The 27,164-nt window shown below is 37.5% G+C and overlaps 7 protein-coding genes across 15 annotated transcripts in view; 3 read left to right on the top strand and 4 right to left on the bottom strand.

Moving 5' to 3' along the window:
* The window catches only part of LOC111479203 (protein ARABIDILLO 1), a 10,245-nt gene extending 5,454 nt beyond the window's left edge, over positions 1 to 4,791 (top strand). The window contains exons 5-12 of the mRNA XM_023123755.1: positions 410 to 537; positions 1,026 to 1,113; positions 2,191 to 2,285; positions 2,841 to 2,904; positions 3,011 to 3,186; positions 3,295 to 3,516; positions 3,911 to 3,995; positions 4,106 to 4,791. Of these exons, the coding sequence (XP_022979523.1) occupies positions 410 to 537; positions 1,026 to 1,113; positions 2,191 to 2,285; positions 2,841 to 2,904; positions 3,011 to 3,186; positions 3,295 to 3,516; positions 3,911 to 3,995; positions 4,106 to 4,282 (1,035 nt within the window). The 3' untranslated portion in view covers positions 4,283 to 4,791. The remainder of the gene's footprint in view (positions 1 to 409; positions 538 to 1,025; positions 1,114 to 2,190; positions 2,286 to 2,840; positions 2,905 to 3,010; positions 3,187 to 3,294; positions 3,517 to 3,910; positions 3,996 to 4,105) is intronic.
* A 1,024-nt stretch (positions 4,792 to 5,815) lies between these two features.
* Positions 5,816 to 9,952, top strand: LOC111479028. 3 transcript variants are annotated; one of them, XM_023123477.1, is made up of 7 exons: positions 5,816 to 6,039; positions 6,403 to 6,535; positions 6,913 to 7,346; positions 8,378 to 8,688; positions 8,781 to 8,834; positions 9,025 to 9,431; positions 9,523 to 9,952. In XM_023123477.1, the coding sequence occupies exons 3-7, from the start codon at positions 6,964 to 6,966 to the stop codon at positions 9,793 to 9,795; spliced, it is 1,428 nt and encodes a 475-aa protein (XP_022979245.1). In that variant the 5' UTR covers positions 5,816 to 6,039; positions 6,403 to 6,535; positions 6,913 to 6,963; the 3' UTR covers positions 9,796 to 9,952. The 3 variants fall into 3 exon arrangements, with proteins under 3 accessions (XP_022979245.1, XP_022979244.1, XP_022979246.1); XM_023123476.1 differs by lacking the exon at positions 6,403 to 6,535; XM_023123478.1 differs by lacking the exons at positions 5,816 to 6,039; positions 6,403 to 6,535 and adding an exon at positions 6,050 to 6,332.
* Positions 9,953 to 10,013: 61 nt separating this feature from the next.
* Positions 10,014 to 12,665, bottom strand: LOC111479029. Its single transcript, XM_023123479.1, has 4 exons — positions 12,480 to 12,665; positions 11,512 to 11,637; positions 11,099 to 11,389; positions 10,014 to 10,771 (listed from the first exon to the last, which is right to left on the bottom strand). The coding sequence occupies exons 1-4, from the start codon at positions 12,639 to 12,641 to the stop codon at positions 10,184 to 10,186; spliced, it is 1,167 nt and encodes a 388-aa protein (XP_022979247.1). The 5' UTR covers positions 12,642 to 12,665; the 3' UTR covers positions 10,014 to 10,183.
* LOC111479025 (pentatricopeptide repeat-containing protein At5g15010, mitochondrial) lies at positions 12,198 to 16,030 on the bottom strand. 5 transcript variants are annotated; one of them, XM_023123467.1, is made up of 3 exons: positions 15,945 to 16,030; positions 15,737 to 15,821; positions 12,198 to 15,040 (listed from the first exon to the last, which is right to left on the bottom strand). In XM_023123467.1, exon 3 carries the CDS (start codon positions 14,546 to 14,548, stop codon positions 12,683 to 12,685), a length of 1,866 nt encoding a protein of 621 aa, XP_022979235.1. In that variant the 5' UTR covers positions 14,549 to 15,040; positions 15,737 to 15,821; positions 15,945 to 16,030; the 3' UTR covers positions 12,198 to 12,682. The 5 variants fall into 5 exon arrangements, with proteins under 5 accessions (XP_022979235.1, XP_022979236.1, XP_022979237.1 ...); XM_023123468.1 differs by having other exon boundaries at positions 15,938 to 16,022; XM_023123469.1 differs by lacking the exon at positions 15,945 to 16,030 and having other exon boundaries at positions 12,198 to 14,565; positions 14,705 to 15,040; positions 15,737 to 15,884.
* Positions 16,031 to 16,112: 82 nt separating this feature from the next.
* Positions 16,113 to 20,234, top strand: LOC111479027 (heterogeneous nuclear ribonucleoprotein Q-like). Of its 3 annotated transcripts, none has more exons than XM_023123474.1 (9): positions 16,113 to 16,250; positions 16,795 to 17,198; positions 17,293 to 17,409; positions 17,543 to 17,683; positions 17,770 to 17,946; positions 18,862 to 19,069; positions 19,470 to 19,645; positions 19,721 to 19,806; positions 19,888 to 20,234. In XM_023123474.1, the coding sequence occupies exons 2-9, from the start codon at positions 16,797 to 16,799 to the stop codon at positions 20,027 to 20,029; spliced, it is 1,449 nt and encodes a 482-aa protein (XP_022979242.1). In that variant the 5' UTR covers positions 16,113 to 16,250; positions 16,795 to 16,796; the 3' UTR covers positions 20,030 to 20,234. The 3 variants fall into 3 exon arrangements, with proteins under 3 accessions (XP_022979242.1, XP_022979240.1, XP_022979243.1); XM_023123472.1 differs by having other exon boundaries at positions 16,150 to 16,250; positions 16,737 to 17,198; XM_023123475.1 differs by lacking the exon at positions 16,113 to 16,250 and adding an exon at positions 16,669 to 16,687.
* Positions 20,235 to 21,908: 1,674 nt separating this feature from the next.
* On the bottom strand, positions 21,909 to 23,956 carry LOC111479062 (3-ketoacyl-CoA synthase 1-like). Its single transcript, XM_023123526.1, has one exon. The coding sequence runs from the start codon at positions 23,584 to 23,586 to the stop codon at positions 22,000 to 22,002; it is 1,587 nt and encodes a 528-aa protein (XP_022979294.1). The 5' UTR covers positions 23,587 to 23,956; the 3' UTR covers positions 21,909 to 21,999.
* Positions 23,957 to 24,805: 849 nt separating this feature from the next.
* The window catches only part of LOC111479068 (CBL-interacting serine/threonine-protein kinase 9-like), a 5,906-nt gene continuing 3,547 nt past the window's right edge, over positions 24,806 to 27,164 (bottom strand). The window contains exons 9-14 of the mRNA XM_023123532.1: positions 26,822 to 26,944; positions 26,163 to 26,270; positions 25,655 to 25,771; positions 25,507 to 25,563; positions 25,216 to 25,290; positions 24,806 to 25,107 (exon numbers count right to left, since the gene is read on the bottom strand). Coding sequence (XP_022979300.1) covers positions 25,033 to 25,107; positions 25,216 to 25,290; positions 25,507 to 25,563; positions 25,655 to 25,771; positions 26,163 to 26,270; positions 26,822 to 26,944 — 555 coding nt within the window. The 3' untranslated portion in view covers positions 24,806 to 25,032. The remainder of the gene's footprint in view (positions 25,108 to 25,215; positions 25,291 to 25,506; positions 25,564 to 25,654; positions 25,772 to 26,162; positions 26,271 to 26,821; positions 26,945 to 27,164) is intronic.

Here is a 27,164-nt window from a genome sequence, read left to right as displayed (position 1 = left end):
CCCCCCCCCCCCCCCCCCCCCCCCCCCCCCCCCAAAAAAAAAAAAAAAAGTCAAATTCTTTGTGTGATTGGTTTTACCTGCTAACGCTAATGTGTTGGACCATATTCAGAGACGTTTGTTCTTTTCTGCCACCAACATTCATTCTTTTTCGTGGGGCGCATGGATGCAATGTCCTTAACTCCAGTGGAGGATCTTGTTCATATCCTTGGGAGCTCTTTACCCATACCACAAAATATTAATAATAGTAATTTGAAGATTATTATAATATTCATTTAGCTCATATATCTGTTGATACTTTTATTTGTCATATAACTCTTTTCAGCCGACAGGAATGCATTGATCAAAAGAAAAAAAAATCAAAATTTTCACAATTTTGAAGTGAAAATTTGTACAATTTGAAATTGTGCAGGCTGCTCGGGCATTGGCTAATTTAGCTGCCCATGGAGATAGCAACACAAACAACTCTGCTGTTGGGCAAGAGGCAGGTGCACTTGAAGCACTTGTTCAACTTACACATTCTCCTCATGAAGGTGTCAGGTAGTTTTGCAATGATTTAATAATTTTTTTTGTGGGTGTTACTATTTATGTGTGGAATATCATCCTATCCTGTTCAAACTCTTCTTCATATAGTCTTTATGCCATCAGAAACCAAAAATGTTGAGAATAGACTATAGCGTAGCTTCATACATGTAAAGAATAAATCCTACTGGTTTTCACCAGGGAATAAATCCAGGTCGTCTGGTAAGTCAAAGGTATTGATGTTGCCAAGAGTAAAGACTAGCATTGGGATTTCAGACAAAATTATATTTGTTGGAAAGTTCTCTTAAATTGTAGAGATTTCATTTTAACGAATTAGGACAAAAAGACCTTTTAACATTGCAACAGAATTGGACTGTTCATTGGGTGGACTTCTGTATCTTCTCACAACTGTATGTATGGATACTCCATGCGAGAAACTATTAAAACATGGATTATGTACATAATTAGGTATTAATCCAACATATTATTTTTGTCTCATGGGACAGGCAAGAGGCTGCTGGTGCCTTATGGAATTTATCATTTGATGACAGAAATCGAGAAGCAATTGCAGCTGCAGGTGGTGTTGAGGCATTGGTAAGATCCGTAACCCCTTAATTTAAATTACTCATTGCTGTAAAAGCTGATCGGACTTTTGTACAACGTCTGAATCAATGATGAATGAAAAGAATTAATGTTGCCAAGTTATAGATTAATGTGACCCTATCCACATTCCGTTGAATCACCGTCATATTGTTAGAGGTTGACTGGATATCTCACACGGTTAATCTTTTGTCTGCATGAGATCGTAAAAAACCCATTCTTCATGTGGAGTAGGCTTTGATTAGATGATAGAGCATTTAGTTTTTAGAAAACTTCACACGAAGAAAAATGACTGGAGTTGGTACTCTGTTGCACTCTAGTTGGAGATATGAAGCAAGAATTCTAACACTCTCCCAAATGACTCAAAGCTACTCTCATCTTCTTTGCATGTCCTATTGTCTCTTTCAAACCAAATTCTCCACGACAGAGCTGCCACCTCATTTGGTCACTAAGTCTTTGCTTTGCCTTTGAGATCCACCCCAACTAGGAAAAGTTGAACAAAGGGGACTATCTATCTCCCAACCACCTTGCTTCTCAGAAAAGCATATCCCTCCCCTTCCCGTTTGATAATGAATGAATTGAGACATGAAGAGGAACTCTCCTGGACTCTCTTTCAAAGGAGACCTGGGAGTGCCACTAACCCAATTCAGGGTCCATTTTAGAAAAAGGACGAACCAAATTTACTCACAATTACCTTACACTGAAGAGCATTGAGTTCATAAATAAACTACCAAATCCATTTAGCCAAACGGTAGTGGTTGCAGGATGTCAAATTTCCTATACCCAAACCTTCAAAATCTACGGGTTTCGAAACCTCTGACCACCTGACCAAATGAGACCCACCCCTCCCACATAAAATTTCTCTTAAGTTTCTACAGGCTTTTCCAATTGTCTTACGTCAAAAGTTGCATGTCTATACCCCTAACTACTATTTTTTCTATTGAATGTGAACCATTACAAAAAAATAAAATTAAAATTATATACCTGATTGGAATATATTATATGATGATAAGCTCACTCATCATTTGCATGTACATTTCTATTTATTTATTTATTTATTTTTAATTTTAGGTTGCTCTAGCACAATCTTGTTCAAATGCATCCCCGGGTCTCCAGGAAAGGGCTGCTGGTGCTCTGTGGGGATTGTCAGTTTCTGAAGCTAACAGGTATAAAATTTGAGGGTCGGAAATGGTATCACCTAATGTATAGAAAGTCAACAAGGATTGTTAATCTTACTGCAAGAAAGATTCTTATATTTTTAAAAATAACTGTAGGGATGAATGATGTTAATCAATTACTCTCTATAGGATATGCCTTATATATTTAGTAGGTTCAAGTAAGAATTCCCATGATAAAAAGAATTGATGAAAAATTGGCCTGACGACTTTCTTGATTATAAATGTTTAGCTAGTTTAGAGAATCAGACATGGGAATTTGTTTTTTTCCCTTTTCAAGAATCTTTATTTGGCAGTTTGAAAGACAATAATAGGAGTTGATCAATTATTTAATGTAGGGGGATCATGACCGTTTAACATAGTTTAAAGAAATATGTGTTCACATAGTTTTGCTTCTAAAGGTTTTGATTTAAAGTAGTACCATCCCTGCCATTCAGTTGCTTGCTTTTTCTCCTTTGACATTACTTTCACAGATGATTGACTGTTTTTTTTTTTCCACGTGAATATCCGGTTTAACTTAACTTTTTACCTTTTGGGGGTTTTTAGCATTGCTATTGGTCAGCAAGGGGGCGTTGCACCTCTAATTGCCTTGGCACGTTCAGATGCCGAAGTAAGCATTTCAAATTTGCTTGTGAAATATGTGTGAATATTCAACTGAACTGCATATTTACCATTTATACACTAAACTATTTTGCATTATTTATTTTAATTTTCAGGATGTTCACGAGACTGCTGCTGGAGCTCTTTGGAATCTTGCCTTTAACCCTGGTAATGCCCTTCGTATAGTGGAGGAAGGGGGTGTTCCAGCCCTAGTTCATCTTTGTTATGCATCAGTATCTAAAATGGCACGCTTCATGGCTGCTTTGGCATTGGCTTACATGTTTGATGGGAGGTTCGTGGAATGACTTTACTAGACCCACGGACATGCTGCCTTCATTTTCTTTAATCTAAAAGAGAACTTTCATTGCTTCCATGACAAAGAGTGTTCAACCTTTTGCAGAATGGATGAATGTGCCTTGCTAGGAAGCTCATCCGAAGGCATTTCCAAGAGTGTGAGCTTAGATGGGGCTAGAAGGATGGCATTGAAAAACATTGAAGCATTTGTCCAGACATTTTCAGATCCACAAGCATTTGCCTCTGCTGCTGCTTCCTCAGCGCCTGCAGCATTGGTACAAGTAACAGAACGAGCTCGCATTCAAGAAGCAGGCCATCTGCGATGCAGGTTCACTCAAACCTCTTGGAGAAATTTACTTGACTGTTCAGCGCTTGTATTCTCATGCCCATTTAATTTAGTGTGCTCACGTTTTTATGCCTTCAGCAGAACCTTGTTGTTGAGAACAAAATATGCATTGCCTGCTATCTCTTGAGCATATGATGGATATCTATTCTCGTTATGCTTTATTTCTTTAGTAAATCGGTTAAAATTTTCCTCTAAATTTCTTTACAAATATTCTATGTACTTTGTGTTGTAAAAGACTATCCCTTTGGCTGTTTGCTTTTATATGTCAGAATGCTATAGTCAGGAAGGGATGTTAGTTGTGGGGCAAGGACATTTTGTCTTAAGTTTATTCATCTTACTCTTGTTTGCTAATGTCTTAATTTTTCATAATTGTTAGTGGAGCTGAAATTGGAAGATTTGTTGCAATGCTTCGAAATCCATCGCCTACGCTAAAAGCATGTGCAGCATTTGCTCTTCTACAGGTAAGGGCACGGGCTCGAATTTATAGTATTTTTTTCTTTTCCTGATTTTATAAGCCATCCTTGAGTTCTGGCACAAATTTTCTTGAATACATGTATTCTTCCATATGCAGTTTACTATCCCAGGTGGTCGGCACGCCTTACACCATGCAAGCCTTATGCAGAATGCAGGAGCATCAAGAGCCCTGCGTGCTGCAGCAGCAGCAGCAACTGCCCCATTACAAGCCAAAATCTTCTCTAGAATTGTTCTTAGAAATCTAGAGCACCACAACATTGAATCTTCCCTTTAAGACAAATTCAATATAAATCCGCAACAGATGGTGAGTTCGTGCTCGACTCAACTGTAGAGCTTAAATGGAGCTGCATGGCATGCCCGAACCAGACGTTCTTGTAAATGCCCTCATTAAAATCATATACCGAGTTTCTGATGCCAAGTAGTACACAAACAATATGGTTGAACTTCTCAGCTTCATCGTTACTTCCTGGTCTAATACCTTTATCAGAGGCATCAAAAGGTCGTTTTCGAAGCGTTTTTTTTCCTATACTCAGTCTGCATTCCATGAGAATTCATATATACTGAGTCGATAAGAAGCACATAACCTTCAAACCCTTTTTTCTCCCATCTTTTGGGTTAGCCATTTTGTTTTGGTTGTTAATATTGATCCTGATGGCATTTTCCCTGTAATGATAGAAGTTCTAAATATGCTAAAGATTGTACAATGTTTAGCTCTCATTTTTGCAGTTGGACTGGTTGAAGATGAATTAAGGATGCTTAGCTATCGAACTTCATTTAATTTAATGTTTATCCAGTTTCTTTTTTTGATAAATGGTGACAATTTGAATGAACTGAGATGGAAAATCGGTGGTTGAAATCAAATATGTACGACGTTACTTGAAAAAACATGTTTTTTTTTTTAAGATTTTGATTATGATAAAACATGAATCTAACTGTTCTCCATTCACTACACCTATCCTAAAAAATAGTTGAGATTATGATATTGATGAGCTCCTTTACAGATAGCCTTAAATTCCTCCTTGAAATGGAAAAAAGAATATATATATAGACGGAGAATCGAATTTAGTGGTGGTGTGACAAATAAGGGCAATATTGTCAGAAACGGCATGAATTATGTTGAGGGTCCGGGATAGGATTAGTATGGAAATCGTAACCAAACAGATTAACCCGGGATAGGATTAGTATGGAAATCGTAACCAAACAGATTAACCCGGGATAGGTTTAGTATGGAAATCGTAACCAAACAGATTAACCCGGGATAGGTTTAGTATGGAAATCGTAACCAAACAGATTAACCCGGGATAGGTTTAGTATGGAAATCGTAACCAAACAGATTAACCCGGGATAGGTTTAGTATGGAAATCGTAACCAAACAGATTAACCCGGGATAGGTTTAGTATGGAAATCGTAACCAAACAGATTAACCCGGGATAGGTTTAGTATGGAAATCGTAACCAAACAGATTAACCCGGGATAGGTTTAGTATGGAGATCATAACCAAACAGATTAACCCGGGATAGGTTTAGTATGGAAATCGTAACCAAACGGATTAACCCGGGATAGATTTAGTATGGAAATCGAACCAAACAGATTAACCCGGGATAGGTTTAGTATGGAGATCATAACCAAACAGATTAACCCGGGATAGGTTTAGTATGGAAATCGTAACCAAACGGATTAACCCGGGATAAAGGGAAAAAATAAAAAAGGAAAAATCGTGAAAAAACATGAAGGTTGACCCCATGGTTAAGACATAATGGGGCCCATTTTATGCATCATAAAACTATATAATGAACGCAAATTTGGCGGTGTTTCTGTTTTGTTCGGACGTAAATTCTTCCCCCGTTTTGACTGCACAGTTCTCGCTCAATTCCGTTCTCTTTTCCTCCTCTTTCGCTTCCTTTTCCGTTGAGTTCACCGGATCTGACTTCACCCAGTCATCGGCCGGTTATCCCGACCCTGCGTTTCCTTTCGATTTTCTCGCTGATTCACGGGAAGAACCGCGCGAAATCGGTCGACCGCCAAACCCAGGTTGGTCCTTCTTAAACCTGATGAAACCCAGATGGGTTTTCTTTCACTCGTTCAAAAGTGAGAACTGGGAAGAACAGGGTTTTCTTTTTGTTGTAACAAGACAGTATGGGACACTCACACTTCTGATTTCCCGGATTTCGGTAATTTGGATGTTTGAGAAATTCAATCAAGTTTTAATTTGGAGTTCGTTTTGAGAAGAATGTTCTATTTGCTGAAGAGTCTCGGTGGCGATAAATCCCTTTTGAAGTGTTGCCTTTGAACTTGAATGGACTGTTTTTGATCGGAGTGTAATGGTAGTTGTCTTTTTTTACTGTGAATGCTTGTCTTTGCCCATTATTTTCTTATGCGATCTTCTTCCCGGAGGCTTTTGTGGTTTATGATACCGTTCACTAATTGGGCCCTTTTATTTTGGCGATATAATCTATGCGTTTATTGCGCGCTTTCAATCTATTCGTTTATTTTCCTTCACTTTCCGAGAAGAAGGATTGACAGTGAGGTCAGGACTACTTTCCTCATCTTCTTCTTCTTTTTGAATGAAAGTGGTGGGTACTTCCTTGCTTTCTGTCGTGCGCTCATGGATTTTGAACAAGCAAGGATGAATTCTTACTATTTTTGGCTCTTATATATCTATATATATATAGATTTCTTACTATGTTGGCCACCAAATGCATCATCAGTGAATTTCTTCTTTCCGTATTTTCAATTTCAACCGATAAATAACAACAAATTCTTGGACCTTCAATTTACGTCTTCCTTTATGCTTTTCTCATTTGGAAAGCTTGAGATATTTTCATGTACTTTAGTTACTTATGATTAGCCCTGAATAAGTATTGGTGTACGTGTATTGCATTCTGATGCTGTTCATTTGTTTAGATGTAATTGCCCGATTGCACTCAAGAATGCCTTAATTGGGCCTACAATAGCATGGGACTTGAAAATGGATCAAAAGTGAAGGAGGAAGCTTTTATGGAGGTTTGTGTGGAGGACAGAAATGCTGCTCAAGATATGCAGAGTGCAAGTAGTGGTCAGGAAAACATTCGTGACATGGAAGCTCCCTCTTGTAAACGAACTATGATGTTAGATAGAAGTGAGGATATGGAGCTTGATATTATTGGGTGTACAGATTATTGTGAGGGAGGTCCTAGTAATGAACGCAATGTTTCAACGGAAAATTCAAGCTCATTTGGAGATACTATATCTGGAACAGATTATGGTTTGTTATTGGATGATGAAGAAGTTGAATCCCATTTATATGGTGATAATAATTTGCAGTCTATGTCTGATGGATACAGTGAAGTATTTCCAAGGTAGTACATTTTCTTTTCGCATGTCTGCATTTTCTTTTTCACTTTTCTTTATGTTTAAATGTGTGCTATTGGTAGATGAATGATTTGAGAACTGATTTTCATTCTTTTTATGAGAAACCGAACTTTCATTGAGAAAGAATGAAAAATTATATAGACATAAAAAAATGTCCACAAAAAAAGGAGTCAGCAACAAACTACAAGAAGGGGCTCCAGACCAAGGCATATGGAAACTGATTTCCATATACCATCCATGGTGTATAGAGATCGAGCTATTTATCTTTGTCCAACCGATCTCCCAAAGGATAGCAATAGTTGCTCGAGTCAAATACAGCTGCGTGAAAGCTTTAGTTCAATAATTGCTTAAATTTCTTTCTAGCCCAATGATCTTTATGCATACTTCTTCTAGGAGGGCTAGAAAAGGAATTTATGCGTAGTATGGTCATTTGGCTTTGTCAGTTGTAAGGGAAAAGTAGCCTTAGTTACTGTTTGTAGCCTTCATAAAACATATTGTTGGGTTTGTTTTTTAATATAAGTATCGCTCCATAGCTTCATGATGTTTACAATTTTATTAAATGCAATCCTTCTTGTAATGAACAAACGGAATCTTAAGAGGATATGGAGGAGGTTTGATCCTTAGCTAGATTTAATAACTCAAGCAAGGCTCTAAATATTAATGTAATTATTTGTTAGGCTGCATTCTCTTGTATCGGACCACTTTTCTTGTTCATTGGGCTAGTCCTTGTTTGGCTCCTTTTGACCAGTTGTCTTTGTTTTATGGCCATTGTTGGCCCTCTCGTATTTCTTATTTTCTTGATGAAAGTTTGATTTTCTTTTTATCAAGATAAAATGTTCTAAATTTGAGTTGAATTTTGTCTTTTTAAATTTTGTAACCTTTTGAAATATGTATTGTTGGACTAGGACAGATACAGCTCAACAAGACAATCAATCTTACATATCCCTCAAATATTTTATCCTCCCTTCCTCAACTTCATATGATATTCACGTGTTTATACATGCATCTTACTTTCTAGGAAGAAAAAGTTGACAGTTCACTGGAGGAAGTTTATCAGTCCTCTTATGTGGCGGTGTAGATGGTTAGAACTGCAAATTAAGAAACTTCAGTCTCAATCATTAAAATACGACAGAGAACTTGCATTATTTGATCAAAGAAAGCAGTCTGTCTACGAACACTTCTCAACGGTAGGTTTAGATGTGAAGTCAACAGGATTCTCAAGTCACACTCAGAGACACAGGGTTATGAAAAGAAAGAGAAGGAAGAAAACTGAAGAGACTACTGAAGTAGCTTCATATATGGCGCATCATAATCTGTTCTCCTATTATGGTATCAAGTCCTCAACTATTTCTATGCAATGCTTTTTTCCCTAGTGTCTCTGTCTCCCTCTGTGACATTGCAGTCTTCTTTTGTTACTCCAGAGAAGAAGAGGTCTCTTGCTGATGACATGTCTTTGGAAGATGCTTTTAAATTAGGTAAGTGAAGTTGATCGTAATATTGCTTTTTGACTGTTGGATGGCATAGTTCTGTACATTGTATCTTATGATTACATTTTTCTTGGGGTATGTGATATCCTTTTTTGTTTGAAATGACTATGTGTTTGAAGAGCTCCTGGCTCGTGTTAGTGAGTAGTAGGCCATTGATTCTCTGCCCCGTTCTCTACAGACAAAACAAGGAATATGAAACGTGATGACATCAATGACTTCGGAGCAATGGCAGCTGATGGATGGGCACCTTCTATGTTGGGAGATAACGATAATTATTTGGAACACATCTTTCTAAAAATCGAAGCTGCACAGTCAAAAGTTCACGAGTTGAAGAACAGAATTGAGAAGGTGGTGACAGAAAATCCCATGAAATTCTCTTCAATCAATCAGCTATGCTTTCTGGCATCAAGTGATGATCCCGCTTCACCTGAAGATGGAAACGTGGACTTAGTTAGGTCTTTGCATGAAGCATCACGACTCATATCCAAGCATGCGTTAGATGTACTTATGCCCGAAACTGCAATGAAGACTCATGGAGAGGTCATGCTACTTCCTGCTACGATGCAGAACGTGGATTGTGGAATTGTAAGTTTCCTCTTATATTTATTTATTTTTAACGAAACAAAAGAAACAGGATAGTTCTGAGCATTGGAACTCCTGATTTGTATGTTTGCAGACTCAGAAAGTTGTAATGCAAGATTCCGCAGTGAAGGAAGAGTTGCAATTTTCCGGAAAGGTTAAAGATCGGTTGGTTGAGCCTCAGAAATTAGGGGAGCAGAAAATCATTTCTCAAGCTGACTTGACCTCAAAGAACAAGGAGCCCAACATGGTGCACAAAACAAAACCTTCTTCCGCTGTCAAGCCTACTTCATCCTCTAAGAAAACCAGAAAGCGGGGAGGAAGGCGAAAAACTGGTTCGAGTAAGCAGCGTAGGAAAGCAACAGGTTAGGTGGAGGTTAGAATATGTTGTTAATCGTTCTTTGTTCTACTTCTTACTTCTACTGTATATTTCCATGCCATTCTCTCATCTGCACATATCAACTCGATTATTTTTACATGCTGCAAATATTCATTAATTATGTTAATATGAAAGATAGCATTAACCAGTGGTTGTCACTATCCTCAAATTATTTATTAGTTGTTACAGTAATATGGGGTCTACTAGCATTAATAAAGATATTTATATTGAAGTGCTCAATGATGAAGCAAGTGTACTAGCATTAATAAGTACTTAAAATCACTTTTTTTTCAACTTAGAAACATTATCATTTTGTACAACGAACTACATAGGATATGTTCAGAACTCTTGATTTTCCAGCGACCTGACAACAGAGCCATCAGCAAACATCCAACTTTTCAATTATTTCAAAATGCATCTGCATGTCCGCGGGCCTATCAGCAAAATGAAATCTCTCACAAACCTGCAACCTTCCTCCACTTCTCCGAGCTTCGGATTCAAGAAGACTCAACATTTTATCCTTCTCATCTCGTATCCAAACTCTTCTGCTGTCACCCCATTGTCTAGGAGTACCATGAAGAACGAAACGGATTCCTCTCGACTCCTGGACAAGGCTATTGGAGATTCTTTTGATTGCCTCAGGGTCTGTGAAGTACGCACCCTGGGAGTTCAACCCAACATCCACATAATGGATCTCTGTTATGCTTTTTAAAAAGCTCTGTTCTGTATTGGGTATGAACTGATCCTCGTCGAGTTTTGAACATTCAACACCCGGTGCTTGCTTAGAATGAGGTGGATTCTCATCAGCAGCTATCAAGTCCTTCGAGCCAAGTTCAGCAACTAACTGGTTAGCGACAGTACCACCCTTGCTAAATCCAAGAATGATTGTTTTGGGCGTGCTGCATCCTAGTGTGGATATGGTGGCTTCCGGAGATCCTTGGTTTCTCCTTGAAATTATCTTCTTTACCTGTCAGATCCACAACATAGTGAATTAGTCCACAGCAAAATCACATATAGAAACCAACCAAAACATAATCCATTTGATTTAGAAATACTCACGGCCAATAGATTGGAGATTCAAATCTTGGTTTAGGCATACACCATCAAATTAAATATTAGAGAACCAAATCTTTTCTGATCATAGCTCAACAAGTTTAGTTATACACTATCCACTATGAGGTCATGATTTGAATCTTCCCTAGATATGAGACATATGTTTTGATGAAGAGGTCAGAAATTCAAAACTTGACCCATTTGGAATAAATAACCAGCAACAAACCCATTTGGATCGTACCTCACTGTAGCAACTTCCCAAAAGTGAAAGGGTTGACACTGAAGCAGGAAACCCATTTGCAGTATATGATTTTGGCTCTCCCCATCGATTAAGAGAAGGTATAAAATCATGATATATAGCAAAAGGCCCATTGAAATCAGAAGCCTCAATAACCCATGCATTAGTGGAGTCTCCAAATTTCGAAACTAAAATGTCGGCTATGTTCTGCAGATCAGACAATCTCTCAATCACTGGATTGCCCGTCCCTTCGACCCGATCCCCATTAAAAAGGATGGCATTCGCATGAGGCATCTATTAGCATAGAAGATATTATAAGAAGTTAAATACCCACCCCCCATGGGTATCCTTTTCAATAATGATGGCATGGCGGGAAATTGCAGAATACAATTGCATTTCGAGCATCGGGAACTTACAGTCAATGTTTTGGAAGTCGGGGAAAGACAGAGTGATGCTGCAACTCGATAAAACCTGTGGCACTGGGGATGCAATGGAACCTTCAAAATTCCACACCAACGCTCCATCGTCGTCAAGAGGGATGCCTGTAAGCTACAGAATTAGAGGAAAATTGAAGATGGGTAATATTAAAAGATCATCCGGAAATCGTTCTCAAGTCGGAGAGAAGAAAAATTTGATCGGGTTGCTCGAAAGCATACCACCGAGAGAGTTTAATGGACGGATCTTAAAAGAAGTCGGTCTTTACTTGTTTTGCTCCATCTCTCAATTGGGTTGCCTTCTATTTACGTCATTTTGTCTTATTTTTTAAACAAAGAATTAACAAATTTACCCCCACCCTTTTTGCGAACTTAGGTAATATTTGGGACATATTTAGTAAGTATTCAATTATTTTTTTATTTTTGGTAGGATCATAATTTTTTTTTTTTTTTTTAGTATTGCATTGTGCCTATATAAGTCTTAACATATACTTTTTTCAAATCACATAAAATTAAAATTTGTATTTAATTCTATAGTTTTTTTTTTTTTTTTTTAGTTTCACGTAAATGTAAAAAATATAATAAATACAAAATTGAAAATTTACCATATTAATTTAAAACAAATTAATCTTATTGATTCTATTTGAGTAATTAGTGTGTGCAATATATAAATAAAACAATAATTTATTTTATATCCAACCTTTTTGTAACAAATTTCCACAATTTTAATGGAAGAAATTAGTTGAGAGCTTTGAATAATGTCTGGTAAAACTGATGATTTTAAAACGCTATCATCGAGCGATGTTTACCTAAGCATGGCTTCATGTGCTTAGATATTTGATTCAAATCCTAAATGGCCAAGTTTTGCCTTGCTATGGACGGTTTCAAACAGCTCATACATCGACATCGCTACAAAAGAAAATAAACATGTGCGGTCTGAAGATTAGTACCTCTAACCTCTTAGGATCCGGGCATGTGTAAAAAAGTTTACTAGGCTTCAAAAGCATTGGCGGTGTAATGGAAGGAAAAAGGTTCACTGTGAGATGAAAAGAGAGGTTGAAGGCACCTGATGCGAACCTCAGATGAACGGTTGAAGTCGTGCAACAATCCATTTGATCCTCAAGGTCGATGGGATAAGATATACTACAAAATCTTACTGCTTCCAAAATGAAAAACCAGAATCTCTTGCAACCTTTCTGATCTCAGGTTGTCTGTGAAAATCAATTTTTTTGGGGAACAATTTCGAGTTCGAGTTCTTGCCTTCCCCAGAAGAATCTGATGTATTCTCTGATGAACCATTCATGTAGCCTTGAATCACAGGCTTACCAGCAAGCCAAGCTTTTAGTACCTCATCTATCTTTGGTTCAGGAAGCAACTCTTTTTCCTTCATTTCCAAATAGTATTTATATGCATCTTCTAGTTTTCCATTCAAGAAGAGACCGTGTATTAAGACAATATAAGAGCTGCGATCAGGACTAATTCCATTTTCACTCATTTCATGCCATATTCTGGAAACAATATCAAGCTGCCGCCATCGGCAAAATTTTCTGATCAACATTATGTAGGTTTCAGTGGTTGGATTGCACCCCATTGTTCTCATCTTCTCCAATACCTCAAATATTTCTTCCTCCGTTCTCAGGAATCTCAAGAACGCATGATATGTCTGAATTGTCGGGCAGAGGCCCCGCTCCAACAGCTCCTCCAAAACCACTCTAGCATCATCGAATTTCCGGGCCTTGCATAGAGGTTTGATAACCGAGTTATAAGTAACAACATTTGGAATAATGCCCTTCTCCTCCATTGTTTTTATGAGATCGATAGCTTCTTTCAGAAGCCCACCTTTGGCAAGAGCGTGAATGACTGCATTGTAGACTTTCCTATCAGGGTCAATTTTCATTTGCTTCATATTGTCAAAAAGCCTGAGCACCCTATAAAGGTTGCGAAGTTTTGAGTAACAAGAAATTATACTTGCATATGAGACAGCATCATGACCGATACCCCTCTGCGTCATCTCCCTCCAAATTCTCTCTGCATCGCGAAGACTGCCAATTATATTGCACCATCCATTGAGGACAATATTGAAGCTCTTTGTGTTAAACGGGAACGCATCTTTGTTGCAAAAGAGTAAATATTCAGCATCCTTCACATTTTTGTAACGGCAGAGGGCAGAGAGAAGGCTTTGAAATTCCTCTAGTCCAACTTTGAATCCGAATCTTTTATGAGCATGGAAGGTATTTATAGCTTTACCAACATCATGAACGGCACAGTATCTCCTAATCATGATTATTAGAGTTTGAGGTGTCACAAGAGAAGAGCCCGTTGTCCCTCCTCTCATCTCGTCGATCAAGGCCCATGCCGTGTCAAACTTCCTCATTTTCCCAAGAATTGAAATCATTGAATGATATTCACGTATAGAGTGGGTATAGCCAGGCTGCTTACCAGCCCAAACAAAAAAAGTGAATGCTGCTTCCCAATCATTACGGATCCGAGAAAGTACTGTGACTACCAACTCCCCTGAGACCTTAATACAGCAATGCTCAAGCTTATTCTTTACTTGAATTCGATCTACATTCCGAAACCCACGAAATATATCCATAATGGCATCCACATCTCGTATCACACCTTTGTCATTGATGTTCAATTGCTCAATGTTCATGTTATCCTCTTCATGCTCTTCTCGATCATCATCATCATCGTCACTAACATGATCATCATTGGCTGCATGTTGACTAGCTTCTTCTGAAGGCATGTTCAAAATATCGCAGTTTGAACCCGGAGAACTATAATAGCGAGAACAAAAGCCAGAGGAGAAAAGATCCCCAACATTGGAGTTCAATGCAGTAGTAGGGTAGACAGTATGAATGCGAGTAGGCCATGAACTAAAACCAGAGGCCACGGTAGCACTGGTAAGAGCCCTGCGCACAACATGTTGGGTGGATTTAACAGAAGAGCAACTGAAATGTGTATTACTCAGAAGCGACAATGCGCAAAACTTTGATCTCATTCTTCCATTCCACATAGTAAGCTAGAAGCAATCTGCAAAAATCAGGTCATACTTTCCACATATTGTGGAAAAAGTTACAAGCTCCAAGTGTTTGTCCGAGAGAAAACCAGAGTAGATACAAAAATGGAATGTGCCTACTGATCAAGATGAGAGAAGGCGGAGTTGTACTACCTGGACATCACAGTCGGAAGTGTGAAGATAGGCTACAGTGAATGGGGAAACTTCCAGTCTGAGAAGCACCAATATGATTGTCGACAACGAGGCACGTCACTCTCAAGTCTTAATCTCGTTCTTCTTATGCAGTCTGCCAATGAAATTCTAATCACTGAATCAATTTTCTCGGTCAATAGTTACATTTTCATGTTTCAAAGAGGCATCGTCCATCTCTTCCATGTAATTGTCCTCTTCAAGATTCACCCACTCCTCGACTGCTGAACCATCTTCCATGGCTGCTTTAAATCGCAGATAGTGTCACACAACAAACTAATTTGACAAGTACAAACTCACCTGTAATACAGTAAATGCATTCAAGTTACAAAAATGGGTATGCGGGCATCAGTAACGAGTAAACGGATAATGAAAAAAATTAACATGATCAGAACGAAAACATGGCAGAGTCCAGAATTAGTTTTTATGAACAAGAATCAGAAGATTTAACAATCTTGAAAGTAAATTCCACAGAGCTTGCTCTAAGATGATGAAAGTAAAAACTAAAACGAACGGGCTGAGGAGAGGAAATATGATGTCTGCCCACAGAACTAGGAAATAAAATCAACGGGCACATAAGCCCAGCTCATGTTCCGCCGACCAGAGTGCTTCGTTTCAAAGACATCCCAACCCCAAGACAAAAAAGTAAAACATGGCTCCCAACAAACCAAACAAACGGAAAACCAATAAGCGGGTCACAGAATCAAAATGGCAAGAGACTACGCGAGAAAGGAATGGGGATTGCAAAAATCCAAACACACCTAAACGGGAGCAATATCAGATATAAGCACGAATAAGCAGGATATATGTCGCCAACACGCACATTCCAAGAAACCAACAATCGGAAAGGAAAAGGGAAGGCACACATAAATATTAGCAATTCGAGCTGAAAACGAATCGATAGCACATCTCGACAGGACTGAAAAGTGAAGACCCCAGGTCGGAAATGGAAAAAGAAAGGCGAATAAATCACAGAGAGAGTCTTGCAAGGCATACCAGTGAAGTGTAGAATCGAGAAGGCTGCAAGAATTGGAGTATGAGCTAGCCCTGCTTTCAGTATCTGGGTCGGTTCCTCTTTTCACTTGCGAAACTCGGAGAAAAGTAGAGAACATTTAGAAAATAATTATAAATAGAAAAAAAGAAAAATCAATATTCAATAAACCCTAAATTTTATATTTTTCTACGGGAAAGTTTTACAGCGTACTTGCGTGAAATCAAGTATGGAATTGCTATTTTTGGCATAGAAAGGCTTTTTGGACATTTCGCGGCACAAATCGGTAACATTTCGAGGAAGATGACGACGACGTTTAACTAGAGGGAAGATTTCGCTTCCAGTTAAGCCCATGCGCTTGAAGAAGCCCTCCTCGTGTCGGCCCAGAGGGGCTTCGAACTCATTCTGAGAGATTTAACGCAGCTCTGATTCTCCATCTTCTCCGAGGCGGAAATAGGAACCAGCCCAGATACACAAAGCAGGACTCGCTCACGGCCACCTCAATTCTTCACTTCACTGGTATGCCTTACAAGACTCTCAATGTGATTTATTCGCCTTTCTAATTCCATTTCTTTGTTTTCTGTTTGCCCGATTTGCATAGTGGGGGCCATGTTTTATTTATTTTGTGTCGTGAGAATGGGATGTCTTTGGAACGAAGTACACTGGTCGACGGAACATGAGTTAGGCTTACGTGCCCATAGATTTCATTTCTTATTTCTGTGTGCATGCATCATATTTCCTCTCCTCAGTCTGTTCGTATTAGTTTTTTAAATTTCATCATCTTTGAGCGAGCACTGTGGAAATTACTTTTAAAATTCTTAAATCTTCTGATTCTTGTTCATAAAAACTAATCTGGACTCCAAATAATGTTGTTGCTTCTAGATATGTTCAACACGAACTGAAGTGGGCAGGTTTTCATTCTGATCATTTAATATTTTTCCTTCTACCAGTTACTGGTACCCTCATACCCATATTTCTATCTCAGATACATTTACTACATTACAGGTGACTTTGTGCTTATCAAGTTTATTTGTTGAATGACAATATCTGTGACATAAAGCAGTCATGGCTGATGCTTCAGAAGTCGAGGAGCGGGTGGATCTTGAAGAGGACAATTACATGGAAGAGATAGATGATGATGTGGAAGAACATGTTGATGAGGATGGAGTAGATAGGAGAGATGGTGAACATCCCGAATATGATGTTGAAGAAGTAGGTGAAGAGCCTCGACTTGGCACGAACGAAGAAGATAAATTTTCTGGAGATGGTAGAAATAACGCATCCATAGAGTCTATAGAAAAGATAGAAAAGTCTACTTCTTTATTAGATGAAGATGATCTAGAGAAGCATGCTCAGCTTCTTTCTCTTCCTCCTCATGGATCTGAAATTTTTATTGGTGGACTTTCACGTGATGTTTCAGAAGATGACTTGAGAGATTTGTGTGAATCACTAGGAGAAATATTTGAGGTCTGGAGTGGTGTTTATTTTCTCTCATGCTTTCTCGGTCTTTCTCTGGGCCTTCGATTTTAGAGGTACGTTCTGTAATACAATTGTTTTGCAGATAAGGATAATAAAGGACAGAGATTCTGGTGAAAGCAAAGGTTATGCTTTTATATTGTTTAAAACAAAAGAGGCGGCACAACAAGCTATAGAGGATTTACATGGTAAAGAAGTCAAGGTAATGTTGGACTCCTTAAGATTTTGATGGTCTTATTACTTTATTATGTTTCAGCAACTTCAAAGCTGCTTTTTTTTTCAGATATTCATCATCAATAAATTTAAACTGATTTTAGTCATCCTCCACACTACAGGGTAAAACGATAAGGTGTTCTCTGTCTGATTCTAAGCACAGACTATTTATTGGTAATATCCCAAAAAGTTGGACAGAGGACGAGTTTAGGAGACTTATAGAAGGAGTTGGCACTGGAGTTGAAAACATTGAGCTTATCAAGGTGGAGTTGCAAATTTATACATTTTATTCTTTGAAATTGATAGTTATTGAGGCTTTATGTTCTTTTATCTGTACAAACTATTTCAGGATCCTCAGAACCCAAGCCGAAATCGTGGATTTGCATTTGTTCTGTATTATAACAATGCATGTGCTGATTATTCGAGGCAGAAAATGTCGAATGTGAATTTTAAGCTGGACGGAAATTCCCCAACTGTTAGTTGGGCTGATCCAAAAAGTATGCCTGATAACTCTGCCGTTGCTCAGGTAATTAAGTTATCATCATTAGAGAAAATTTTCTGGGATCTGCGTGACATTTTTCAAGCACCTTGAACCTTTGTATCAACTAGAATTTGGTTGACAAATGTGGTACTAAGGTTGAAAGTTAAAGCTGAAACGGTTCTTGGGCAGAGAAAATTCATGTGTCGTGCTGTATTGTTTCTTCAATTTCAATAACTAAATAAGGGAACCAGATATTTTACCCAAAAAAATTATATTGATTGATCAATGGAACATTGAGAAAGGAAATGTGTGTAGAAAGACAGTCATCTTGGTGGTTTCGAGGAACCTAATTTTGTAGTTTCCTCTTTGAGCCAAGCTTAGTACAAAACTCTGACAAAGTAGTCTGCCACGCCCCACCGATCCGCTGCTGGCCGCTGACAAACTTCAACGAATTCTAACTATCATTTTTGACAAACCATTGTACTACCTGTATGCTAATTGATATTAAGGCCTAACACTGATGTTTGGGGTTCGATGCTTTCTTTTCAAAAGCCTGTGTAATGGAAATGAGAATGTATTTAGCGATGAATGACGGATCTTAAATTTTTGGGCTTGTCTTCTTGAAACCTCTCTCTAGCCAACAACACTGAGTGCAGCTCCTTGGTGAGCATGTAAGAATTGATTGTGTTACCAATCGTTTCTATCTCTGAAACCTTTGAATTGGTTGTTGTCAGTTCTCTTTATGCCTGTGTATTAAGATGTACTTGAAGTAATTGAATTATACTTTGAATTTAGTTTCCAAATTTACAGGAAGATATTTAAAAGCGCATGGTAGTTAGAATACTGCATCGTTGTTGGTGAAAGCTATTAAGAATTGTTATGTTTTGGCATTGACTGCCTGACTTCTTATATCTTTGTGCTAGTAATTTATTATTAGTTCTACTACATTATGGATCGCAGGTGAAGGCTCTTTATGTGAAAAACATACCTGAGAATACTACTACTGAGCAATTGAAAGAACTGTTTCAGCAGCATGGGGAAGTGACAAAAGTGAATATGCCACCTGGCAAAGCTGGGAGTAGCAAACGGGATTTTGCATTCATCCATTATGCTGAGAGGTCAAGTGCATTGAAGGCTGTTAAAGAGACAGAGAAATATGAAATTGAAGGTTTTGTTTTTATATCTTCAGAGATTTACAGTTGAAATCTCAAATGCACAATCATATCCCCTTTTCTTCACAGAAAAACGTTGAACATATTCAAATTAGGTGCGTGCGTGCATAATCAAATTAGGCTGCAGACAGAACTTGGCCGGTGGCCCACTCTCTTTTCTCATAGCTCTCTTTGCAGTGTTTTCTCTCTGTTTACTGAAATGGACGATGTGTTCAACATATGCATGGAATTTCATTTAGTACAAGTCTTCAACATTTCAAGTTGTCTAAACATATCAGTTGTATCTGACGTTGTTTCTATAAAGGAAAAAAGGATGATAGAAGGGATCCAGAAATGCTTTGTCTGAACTTTTTTCTTCCAACCCAAAGAATAACGTTCAGGGATTTTAATCTGCAGGCCAACTGTTGGAGGTTGTCCTTGCTAAGCCTCAAAGTGATAAAAAATCAGATGGGGCCTATTCCCACATATCTGGAGGTAATCCCAACCATATTCTTCACGGTGGATACGGTGGTTACGGCGGAAACCCATATGGTTCCTTAGGTGGGTATGGTTTTACTGCTGGCTTCCATCAGGTACTTTCTTACCTAGAAGGCTTTAATAAAGAAAAGAATTCCACATTAATTTCATGGATTTGCTTGCATGAACAGCCAGTGATTTATGGTAGGGGGCCAATGCCAGCGGGAATGCAGATGGTGCCGATGGTTTTACCAGATGGTCGAATTGGTTATGTCCTGTAAGATTTCGCTCGACTTCAAATCCATTTCTATATAAGTATATAAGATAGTAGATTGTATATTGTCGCCTGTGAATGCAGTCAGCAACCCGGAGTACCAATGCCACCGTCTCGACCTCGAAGAAGTGAGAGGAGCAATGGCTCAGGTGGAGCGGCAGGTCGTTCGGGAGGTAGCAGTAGTGGTGATGAAACCAACCGTGGCAGAAGGTATCGACCCTATTAGTGATTTAGCCTAATGGTGTGATTGAGCATTAGGCTAAATCACAGGAAATAACAAATTGAAGGCAATTCTTATTATTAGCTTTTGGAAAATTATGTGTACCAAAGCAATTGCTCTCTCACCCATTCTTCTTGGTCTTCTTTTCAACTTGATACTGTTGTATATTCAACTCAACTCATAAATAACAAGGATTCCCTTTGTTAAGCAACTCGGGTTATGTGTTTTAAAGTATTTTATAAAATTAACATAAAACAAGTTATGAAGTAATTAAAATTTGTTTAGGTAACTACACTAGTTTTATTGTTCATATGGTTGAATTTTGAAATTAAAATTCAATTTATAAATAGGTTTCAATTAAAGCATGAAATTCAATTCTATTTTGGTTGGCTACCAAACTAATGACTTTTTTTCACATTTTTTTTTAAAAAAAAACCATATTTAATGGGTAGTTGCCTTATTAAATACTCTATTGAGTTAGTCCCACGACTATATATATATATATATATATATATATACGTCACACTATAAATTTATGCAGTGGGTAAAGTTAGTTTATGGTTACTAGAACTTTAATTTTTGATATTAATACAACATCATAGCTATAGTTTTCGTCTATAATTCTATAAACATTTTTTCAAAATAAGTTGGTTGCTCAACCCCAAAGAATTAGAATGATTTAGAATTATTTGTTTAAATATATTAGTTAGAAAATTTATCTTAAATATTATATCTTAATATGATTTGATTTATAGTATATTTTATTTTATTCTTAATATTTAATTAATTTATATTTTTTTATTGGTAAGAATTAGTTTATAGCTTTTATCCTATTATGAATATCAATAATAATACACACATTTCGTCCCAATTCTATTTCTCAATCTTAATAATAACACTTTGTTATAAAATGAGGAAAGTCTAAATTTTGTCAATTTTTTTTTTTTTATATGTAATCATTATGATCTCACATCAAATAATGTTATGGGATTTTCCACACATGGGGACCTATGTTTTGCCACCTGTAATGTCATAAATCTCAAATGGGCACATCACTGTATAAAACAAAATTTATATAAGATAAAAGGTTTCAATTTTTAAATTCAAATTTTTGGTAACATTTTTGTTTAAGATGTTTAAAAAATAAGATATTTGAGAATATGATATATGAGAGTATAATACGTGGAATCAAATATGTGTGTTTCGTGTGGTACGAGAGAATATCAAAATTTCATATAAATAATTAGTTATCAAAATTTTAATTTTAAATGATTAGTATAATAATTAAATTGTTTTATTTCAAAAATTAAATCTAGTATATGATGAGTAACTTATTTTAAATAAGATATTTTTATAAATCTTATAGAATCGTCATCAATTATGAATAAGATAATAAAAAAAGTAATTCAAAAGAATTTATATAAAATGTATAAAATAGTTATTACAATTGAATATTGAATAAGTTTACTGGTTATTATTAATTACCATTTAAATTTGAATTATTATTATTATATATTCTTACTAGGTTAATTAAAACTAGTCTTAATCAATAAATATTTATTTATATTTATTAAAAGTGATCTTTTTAGTATGTCTAATCCTAACTAACCAATTAACTATAACTAATATATCATTAGCTAATTAATTAGTAATTTAATCGAGACCATAAAAAATGGTGTCTACAACTTTCATTAAAATTATATGAAACTGTAAATGATGAAATATTATAAATTGAAAGCTTAAAAGAAATAGAAAACATTTGAATTTGAAATTAATCCAAAAATGTGAAAATACTTTATAATATTTTGATTTTTCAACCAAATTTAACTTTTATTCACACACTTTCTTCACGTTTCCCTCAAAGGAGGAATAAATAAAGAGATTTTAATAATAAAATAAACAGTTTTTATTTCATTAAAAGAGAGGACCCACAAGCGTTCATAATCTCCCACGTGGCTTTATTCGCACTATCTTGATTATTCAACAAGGACCTTCCTCGGAAATTCCTCAATTGAGTCGATCCATGGGTTAACTCGGTCGCACTCGGCCGCCGGAATTTCTCTCAGCGCCTTCCAAACTGCGCTGTTACACTTGAATCCAGCACCGAAAGCCACCTGCCAGATCCGGTGGCCTTTCGACACCCGGTTCTTTGCTTCTATATATGCTAATTCGTACCACAACGAGCTACTCGATGTGTTCCCGAATCGGTACAGCGTCATCCTCGAGGGTTCCATGTGCCACTCATTCAGTTGGAGGTTCTTCTGCATAGCGTCCAGCACTGCTCTTCCGCCGGCATGGAAGCAGAAATGCTCGAATGCGAGCTTAAAATTTGGTACGTACGGTTTCACTTTTGCTTTCAGCACTTTCTTTTTCACCATAGAGACGAAGAACGCGAATTGCTCTGAAAATGGTAGTACCAAAGGACCTAAAGTCGTAATATTGGTCTTTAATGTTTCACTTGCTACCGCCATTAATTCGCGCGCCAGTGAAACTCCAATTTTCCCCTCCTCGTCCTCTCTCTGATAAACGCAATTATAGCTCTCGTCGTCAGCTCCTTTGTGTGTTCGAATCGTGTGAATCAACTCGTACTTTGACCGGGATCGATCGCTGTGCTTGTTCGATAACAGCACAGTGGCTCCTCCCATCCGAAACAGACAATTGCTGATCAGCATCGACCGATCGCTGCCAAAGTACCAATTTAGGGTTATATTTTCGGTGCTCACAACGACAGCATAAGTATTAGGGTTTGCATTGAGAAGGTCCTTAGCGAGTGTAATCGAGATAGGGCTTGCGCTGCACCCCATTCCACTGAGATTATAGCTCTTAATGTCGGTTCGAAGCTTGTAGTGGTTCACTATCATGGCGGATAGCGATGGTATGGGGTTGAATAAGCTGCAATTGACGATTAGAATTCCTATTTCACTCGGGTCCAAGCCGGTTTTCTCGAACAAAGCATCGAGTGCGCCGAACATTACAGTCTCTGCTTCGAAGCGTGCTTCGTCGAGACACAAATTCGGCGGCCGAGAAGTAATTCCTCTCGACAAGTAGGTTTCGTCGCCAAGACCGGCTCGTTTTGCTACTTTCGACATAAACTTAAGGTCATCCTCTTGAAAGCCTCCGCTCTCTGCACTCATCTCCAGGAAGCTGTCCACCGACATCTTCCTCGCATCCTCTGGTTTGTGACAGGCAAACTCTACCAGATAAACCGGTGTGGATCGCTTGGAACAATAGAGGGCAAGGAGAAGTATCGAGAGACAACCGGCTACGGCCGTAGTTGCATCAATCCCATGTTGAAATCTTGTGGTGGGCAATAAGTCAGACACCCGGAAGAGTTTGAAGCCGGAAAGCTGAATGGCAATGGAAATAAACAGAGGCAAAATGACTAGAAACATAAGAGTAGTGGCAGAGTTGCATGAGTACCCGTATCCTAATTTTACATATTTGAGCTTGACTGACTGCAGAAAGTCCGGCAAGCGTTGCCGGATTCTGATGATGATGGAAGAGGAGTCCTTAAGTTCCATTTCTGCCGTTAGTCTCTCTGCATCCATCTCAATGCTATTCATATTATCTGTCTTGCTAATTTCTCTGTGATATAGTCTTAGTCTCTGTGCAGCACTCTCTTAAATCTTAGGCTTATATAGATCCAAGGAGAAGGCAGTTCAGAGAAGAAGAGGGATAGAGGCAGAAATTAATGAAGGCAAAGACTTTCACCTCTTTCAAACTACCAGCTGGTTGGGTGGTGCGAAACACAGGGAAAAAAGGGGAAGAGGTAGAGAGGCAGAGAGGGGTTGGCACTTGGCGGCACCAAGCAAGAGTAGATATATATGAATAGCAGAGAAGTGAAGGGAAGGAAGGAAGGAAGGAAGGAAGGAAGGAGGAGGTGTGGTTCTCAAATAAATGGGAGTAGTTCCAAGAATGGTGAGATAGCTCAACAACCATACACCTCTGCAGGTAAGTTGGAGAGAGACATATCTAATAAGGAACTTAATAAATGGAGAAATCCTTTTCAAATTGTAGTGGTTTTGGGAGTGGTAGTTAGATATTTATTTGCATATCTTCTTAAATGACACCTCTCTCCGCAGTCCACACTCTTGTGGGTGTGTAGGCAGCCTTATTTGGGTTGGAAACATCTAGCTCCATGCTAACAGGAATTCCATCTCCAAGACACTTCCATTCCATGTAGCTCTTTTTCTTTTCTTTTCTTTTCTTTTCTTTTCTTTTCTTTTGTTTGTAGATATGAATGAATAATTTAAACCTTTTTCTTACTCCTTCATATTACTCTTATCGGTTTCGTGTTAACTTTATTGAAAAATGAAGTTTGTTTTGGAAGGATGCTATTACTATTAGTTGATGATATTGTTATCGTGTGCTTATTTCATTATGTCTCAAACAAGAAGGGACCATTGACTTTAAAACAAGTCCTTTCTTTTGGGTTTTGTTTATACAATCACAGACACTCGGAACAGAGAGAGGGCAGAGCCAAAGCTTACTTTTTTCAGTTTAGGGGTGGACTGTGGAGGCAAGGCAAATTCCTCTAACCACACACAATCAACCCAAGGATTACTGTCTCTCTCTCTCCTACCTTGCTTGTAAATTCGAAATACTAACATTTTTTCTCATTTTAAATTTGAAATTCTTACTAAAGCATGAGTTGTGATTAGTTTTATTTGAAGAGATAGGCTTATATATGGGAAGCATTTAGAGAGCTCTTTTTTATAAATTAAAAAAAAACACGGGTGATATGGGTATTTGAGCCTTCGACCTCAAAGTACATATCAATTACAAATCTCTTATTACAGAAACTTTGATTATTTGTACAATTACTGTGTTCAACGAGTTCTTGAGAAACAAGAAAAAAGTACAGATTTCCTTAGGCTTCTATAATATGTAGTCCTCTCTTTTCGATGTTGGTGATTGGACGACAGGAGATTCCTGCAATGCATCTCAAGAATCAACTTCAAAACGGCGTTATGAGGAGAGAGAGAGAGAGAGAGAGAGAGAGAGAGAGATCAGCTCCCTTCAACAGTATTTTCATCAGTTCTCCACACAATGTCTTTCAATCCTGAAGAGAAACTTTTGTAGAACTGTCATATGCAAATCCAAAAGCACATTAGTATACATCATTTGTATAATTTAGCTTTGAAATTATGTATTTACTTTCCAATTTCAACTAAGAATACTGATTGACGTGCCTTGTGAAACTCGAGCGTATCGCCACTCGTCTTCCGAAGCTCCACCATATGCAAGGAAGGTGCCACCTCAAACACCTGGAGTTCAAAGGGCAAAAATGTTTGGCATCAGATCAGATGTTGACAGGAAGCCATAGAACTTCAAATAAAGCTCTATTGGTGGCAATGAAGCCAATTTATATCTATTCTGAACGAAGACTCCCTAGAAGCTCGTCTTTTCGCACCGTATTGAAGCGAGTTTGATGTTTGAGATTGGTTAATAATGTTAAGCAGTAATAATATTTTCTTCTATACCTCAGTAGCTATGGAGAGGTGTCCTTTCCTCCCAGTCTTGTCACCTTGTAACTTCATCTGCAGTGGCATCAAACCTCGTTACAAGAGTTATAACAAAACTCATCTCAGAAACATACAAATCTTGCGCATGTTGTCAATATAGGGTTACCTTGTAGTCCCGTTTTCGTACATTGAACCCCATCGGTTTCGCCGTTTCTTCAATCTTCGACATGATCTCATTTGCAGGACTTTGCGAAGTAAAACGGGTTTCTCTCTTTGTAACAGTCTAAAAATAAAAGAAATTAAATCAAAAGAATTGATGTCCTCCAGAGAAATAATTAGTCATCAAACCAATCTAAGGTGCACTTGATGTCCTCCAAAGAATTAATTAGTCATCAAACCAATCTAAGGTGCACATACCCCTCACAAGAAATAGGATATCCTCAGCTCATTTATTGCAATATTATCATTTCATCAGCAAAATTTTGGCTTACAAGTTGTATAGGTAGGTAGAATTAAGGTGAAATTTGACATCAGAGTTCAAAATGAAAATGTATCTTGTGCAGATTCAACAGCCCCAGAAAAAAAAAAAGTATTTAACTTAGTGCATTGCAATTGATACATGCGATATCAATTCACTAACCGTAGAATTATTATAAATACTACTATATAAGTACCTTCTGCTTCTCAAATAGATTTTCAAGACTGAAACCAGGTGACCTAGAGATGAGCTCAAAAGCGTTCATGGACATTGGCTTCTCTTTTCTTTCAGTCACAAGATGTTCCTGGAATAAAAATTTGAAAGTAACAACTTAGAAGAAACTTTAGTCTTCATATGATTAAATCAAGTGTGCATGGAGAAGAAAAACAGGAGATTTAAGAAAAATTATGAACTAACTTTTTATTTAGGGAAGGATTTTTGATATAAGTGTGTTAAATCACCCATCAACTCAAAAGATTAAACTCATGGGTATGATGAATTTAATTATATCAAAACTTTAACACTCCCCTCTCACTTGTGGGCTTGAAAATTTGTAGATGGCCTAACAAGTAGAAATCAATATTAATTGGGGAGGAAATGACAATAAGACTCCATATTAAATCACCATTTAACCAAAAAGTTTAGGCAGATAGGTAGGATAAATCTAATTATACGAATACTTTAACCTAGTGGTTTTGTTTCTTATCAAATATTTTCTGGTCTGCTAATTCTTCGAGTGAGTCAACCACATGCTTTAAAACATATTGATAATCCCAGTAATGAGGGCATCTGGACTCTCACTTTCACTACATTAATCTGTGGCTCAATGACATTGTTTTGTAATAAAATTCTCACCCTCGAGCTGCTAAAAGCGGCATCTACATCATCGAGAGTTATATCCTCTTCCACTTCAAATTGAGCAGGTGTGTAGCCCTTCTTGAACCATGCATCTTCTTGAATTTCGGCTATCGTTATTCGCTGCAGAGAAATGAAAGAAACTGAGTTTGAAAAGTGTAATGGTTAAATCTTTTTTTTTTTTTTTAACAAGATACAAAGTAACAGTTAAATCATTTTCGGCTCCAAAATCACAACTTTGGACATACAACAATATTTGAGGCATCAATTCCTCCTCTCTAATCATGCACCTAGGAATGTTATTATTTCGGATCATGAAAAAAAAAAAAAAAAAAAAAAAAAA

The sequence above is a fragment of the Cucurbita maxima genome, unplaced genomic scaffold (genome assembly GCF_002738345.1).
Source record: "Cucurbita maxima cultivar Rimu unplaced genomic scaffold, Cmax_1.0 Cma_Scf00005, whole genome shotgun sequence".
Taxonomy (NCBI): domain Eukaryota; kingdom Viridiplantae; phylum Streptophyta; class Magnoliopsida; order Cucurbitales; family Cucurbitaceae; genus Cucurbita; species Cucurbita maxima.
The sequence above is the reverse complement of the archived record's forward strand: the minus strand, read 5'-3'. Positions and strand labels throughout refer to the sequence as shown.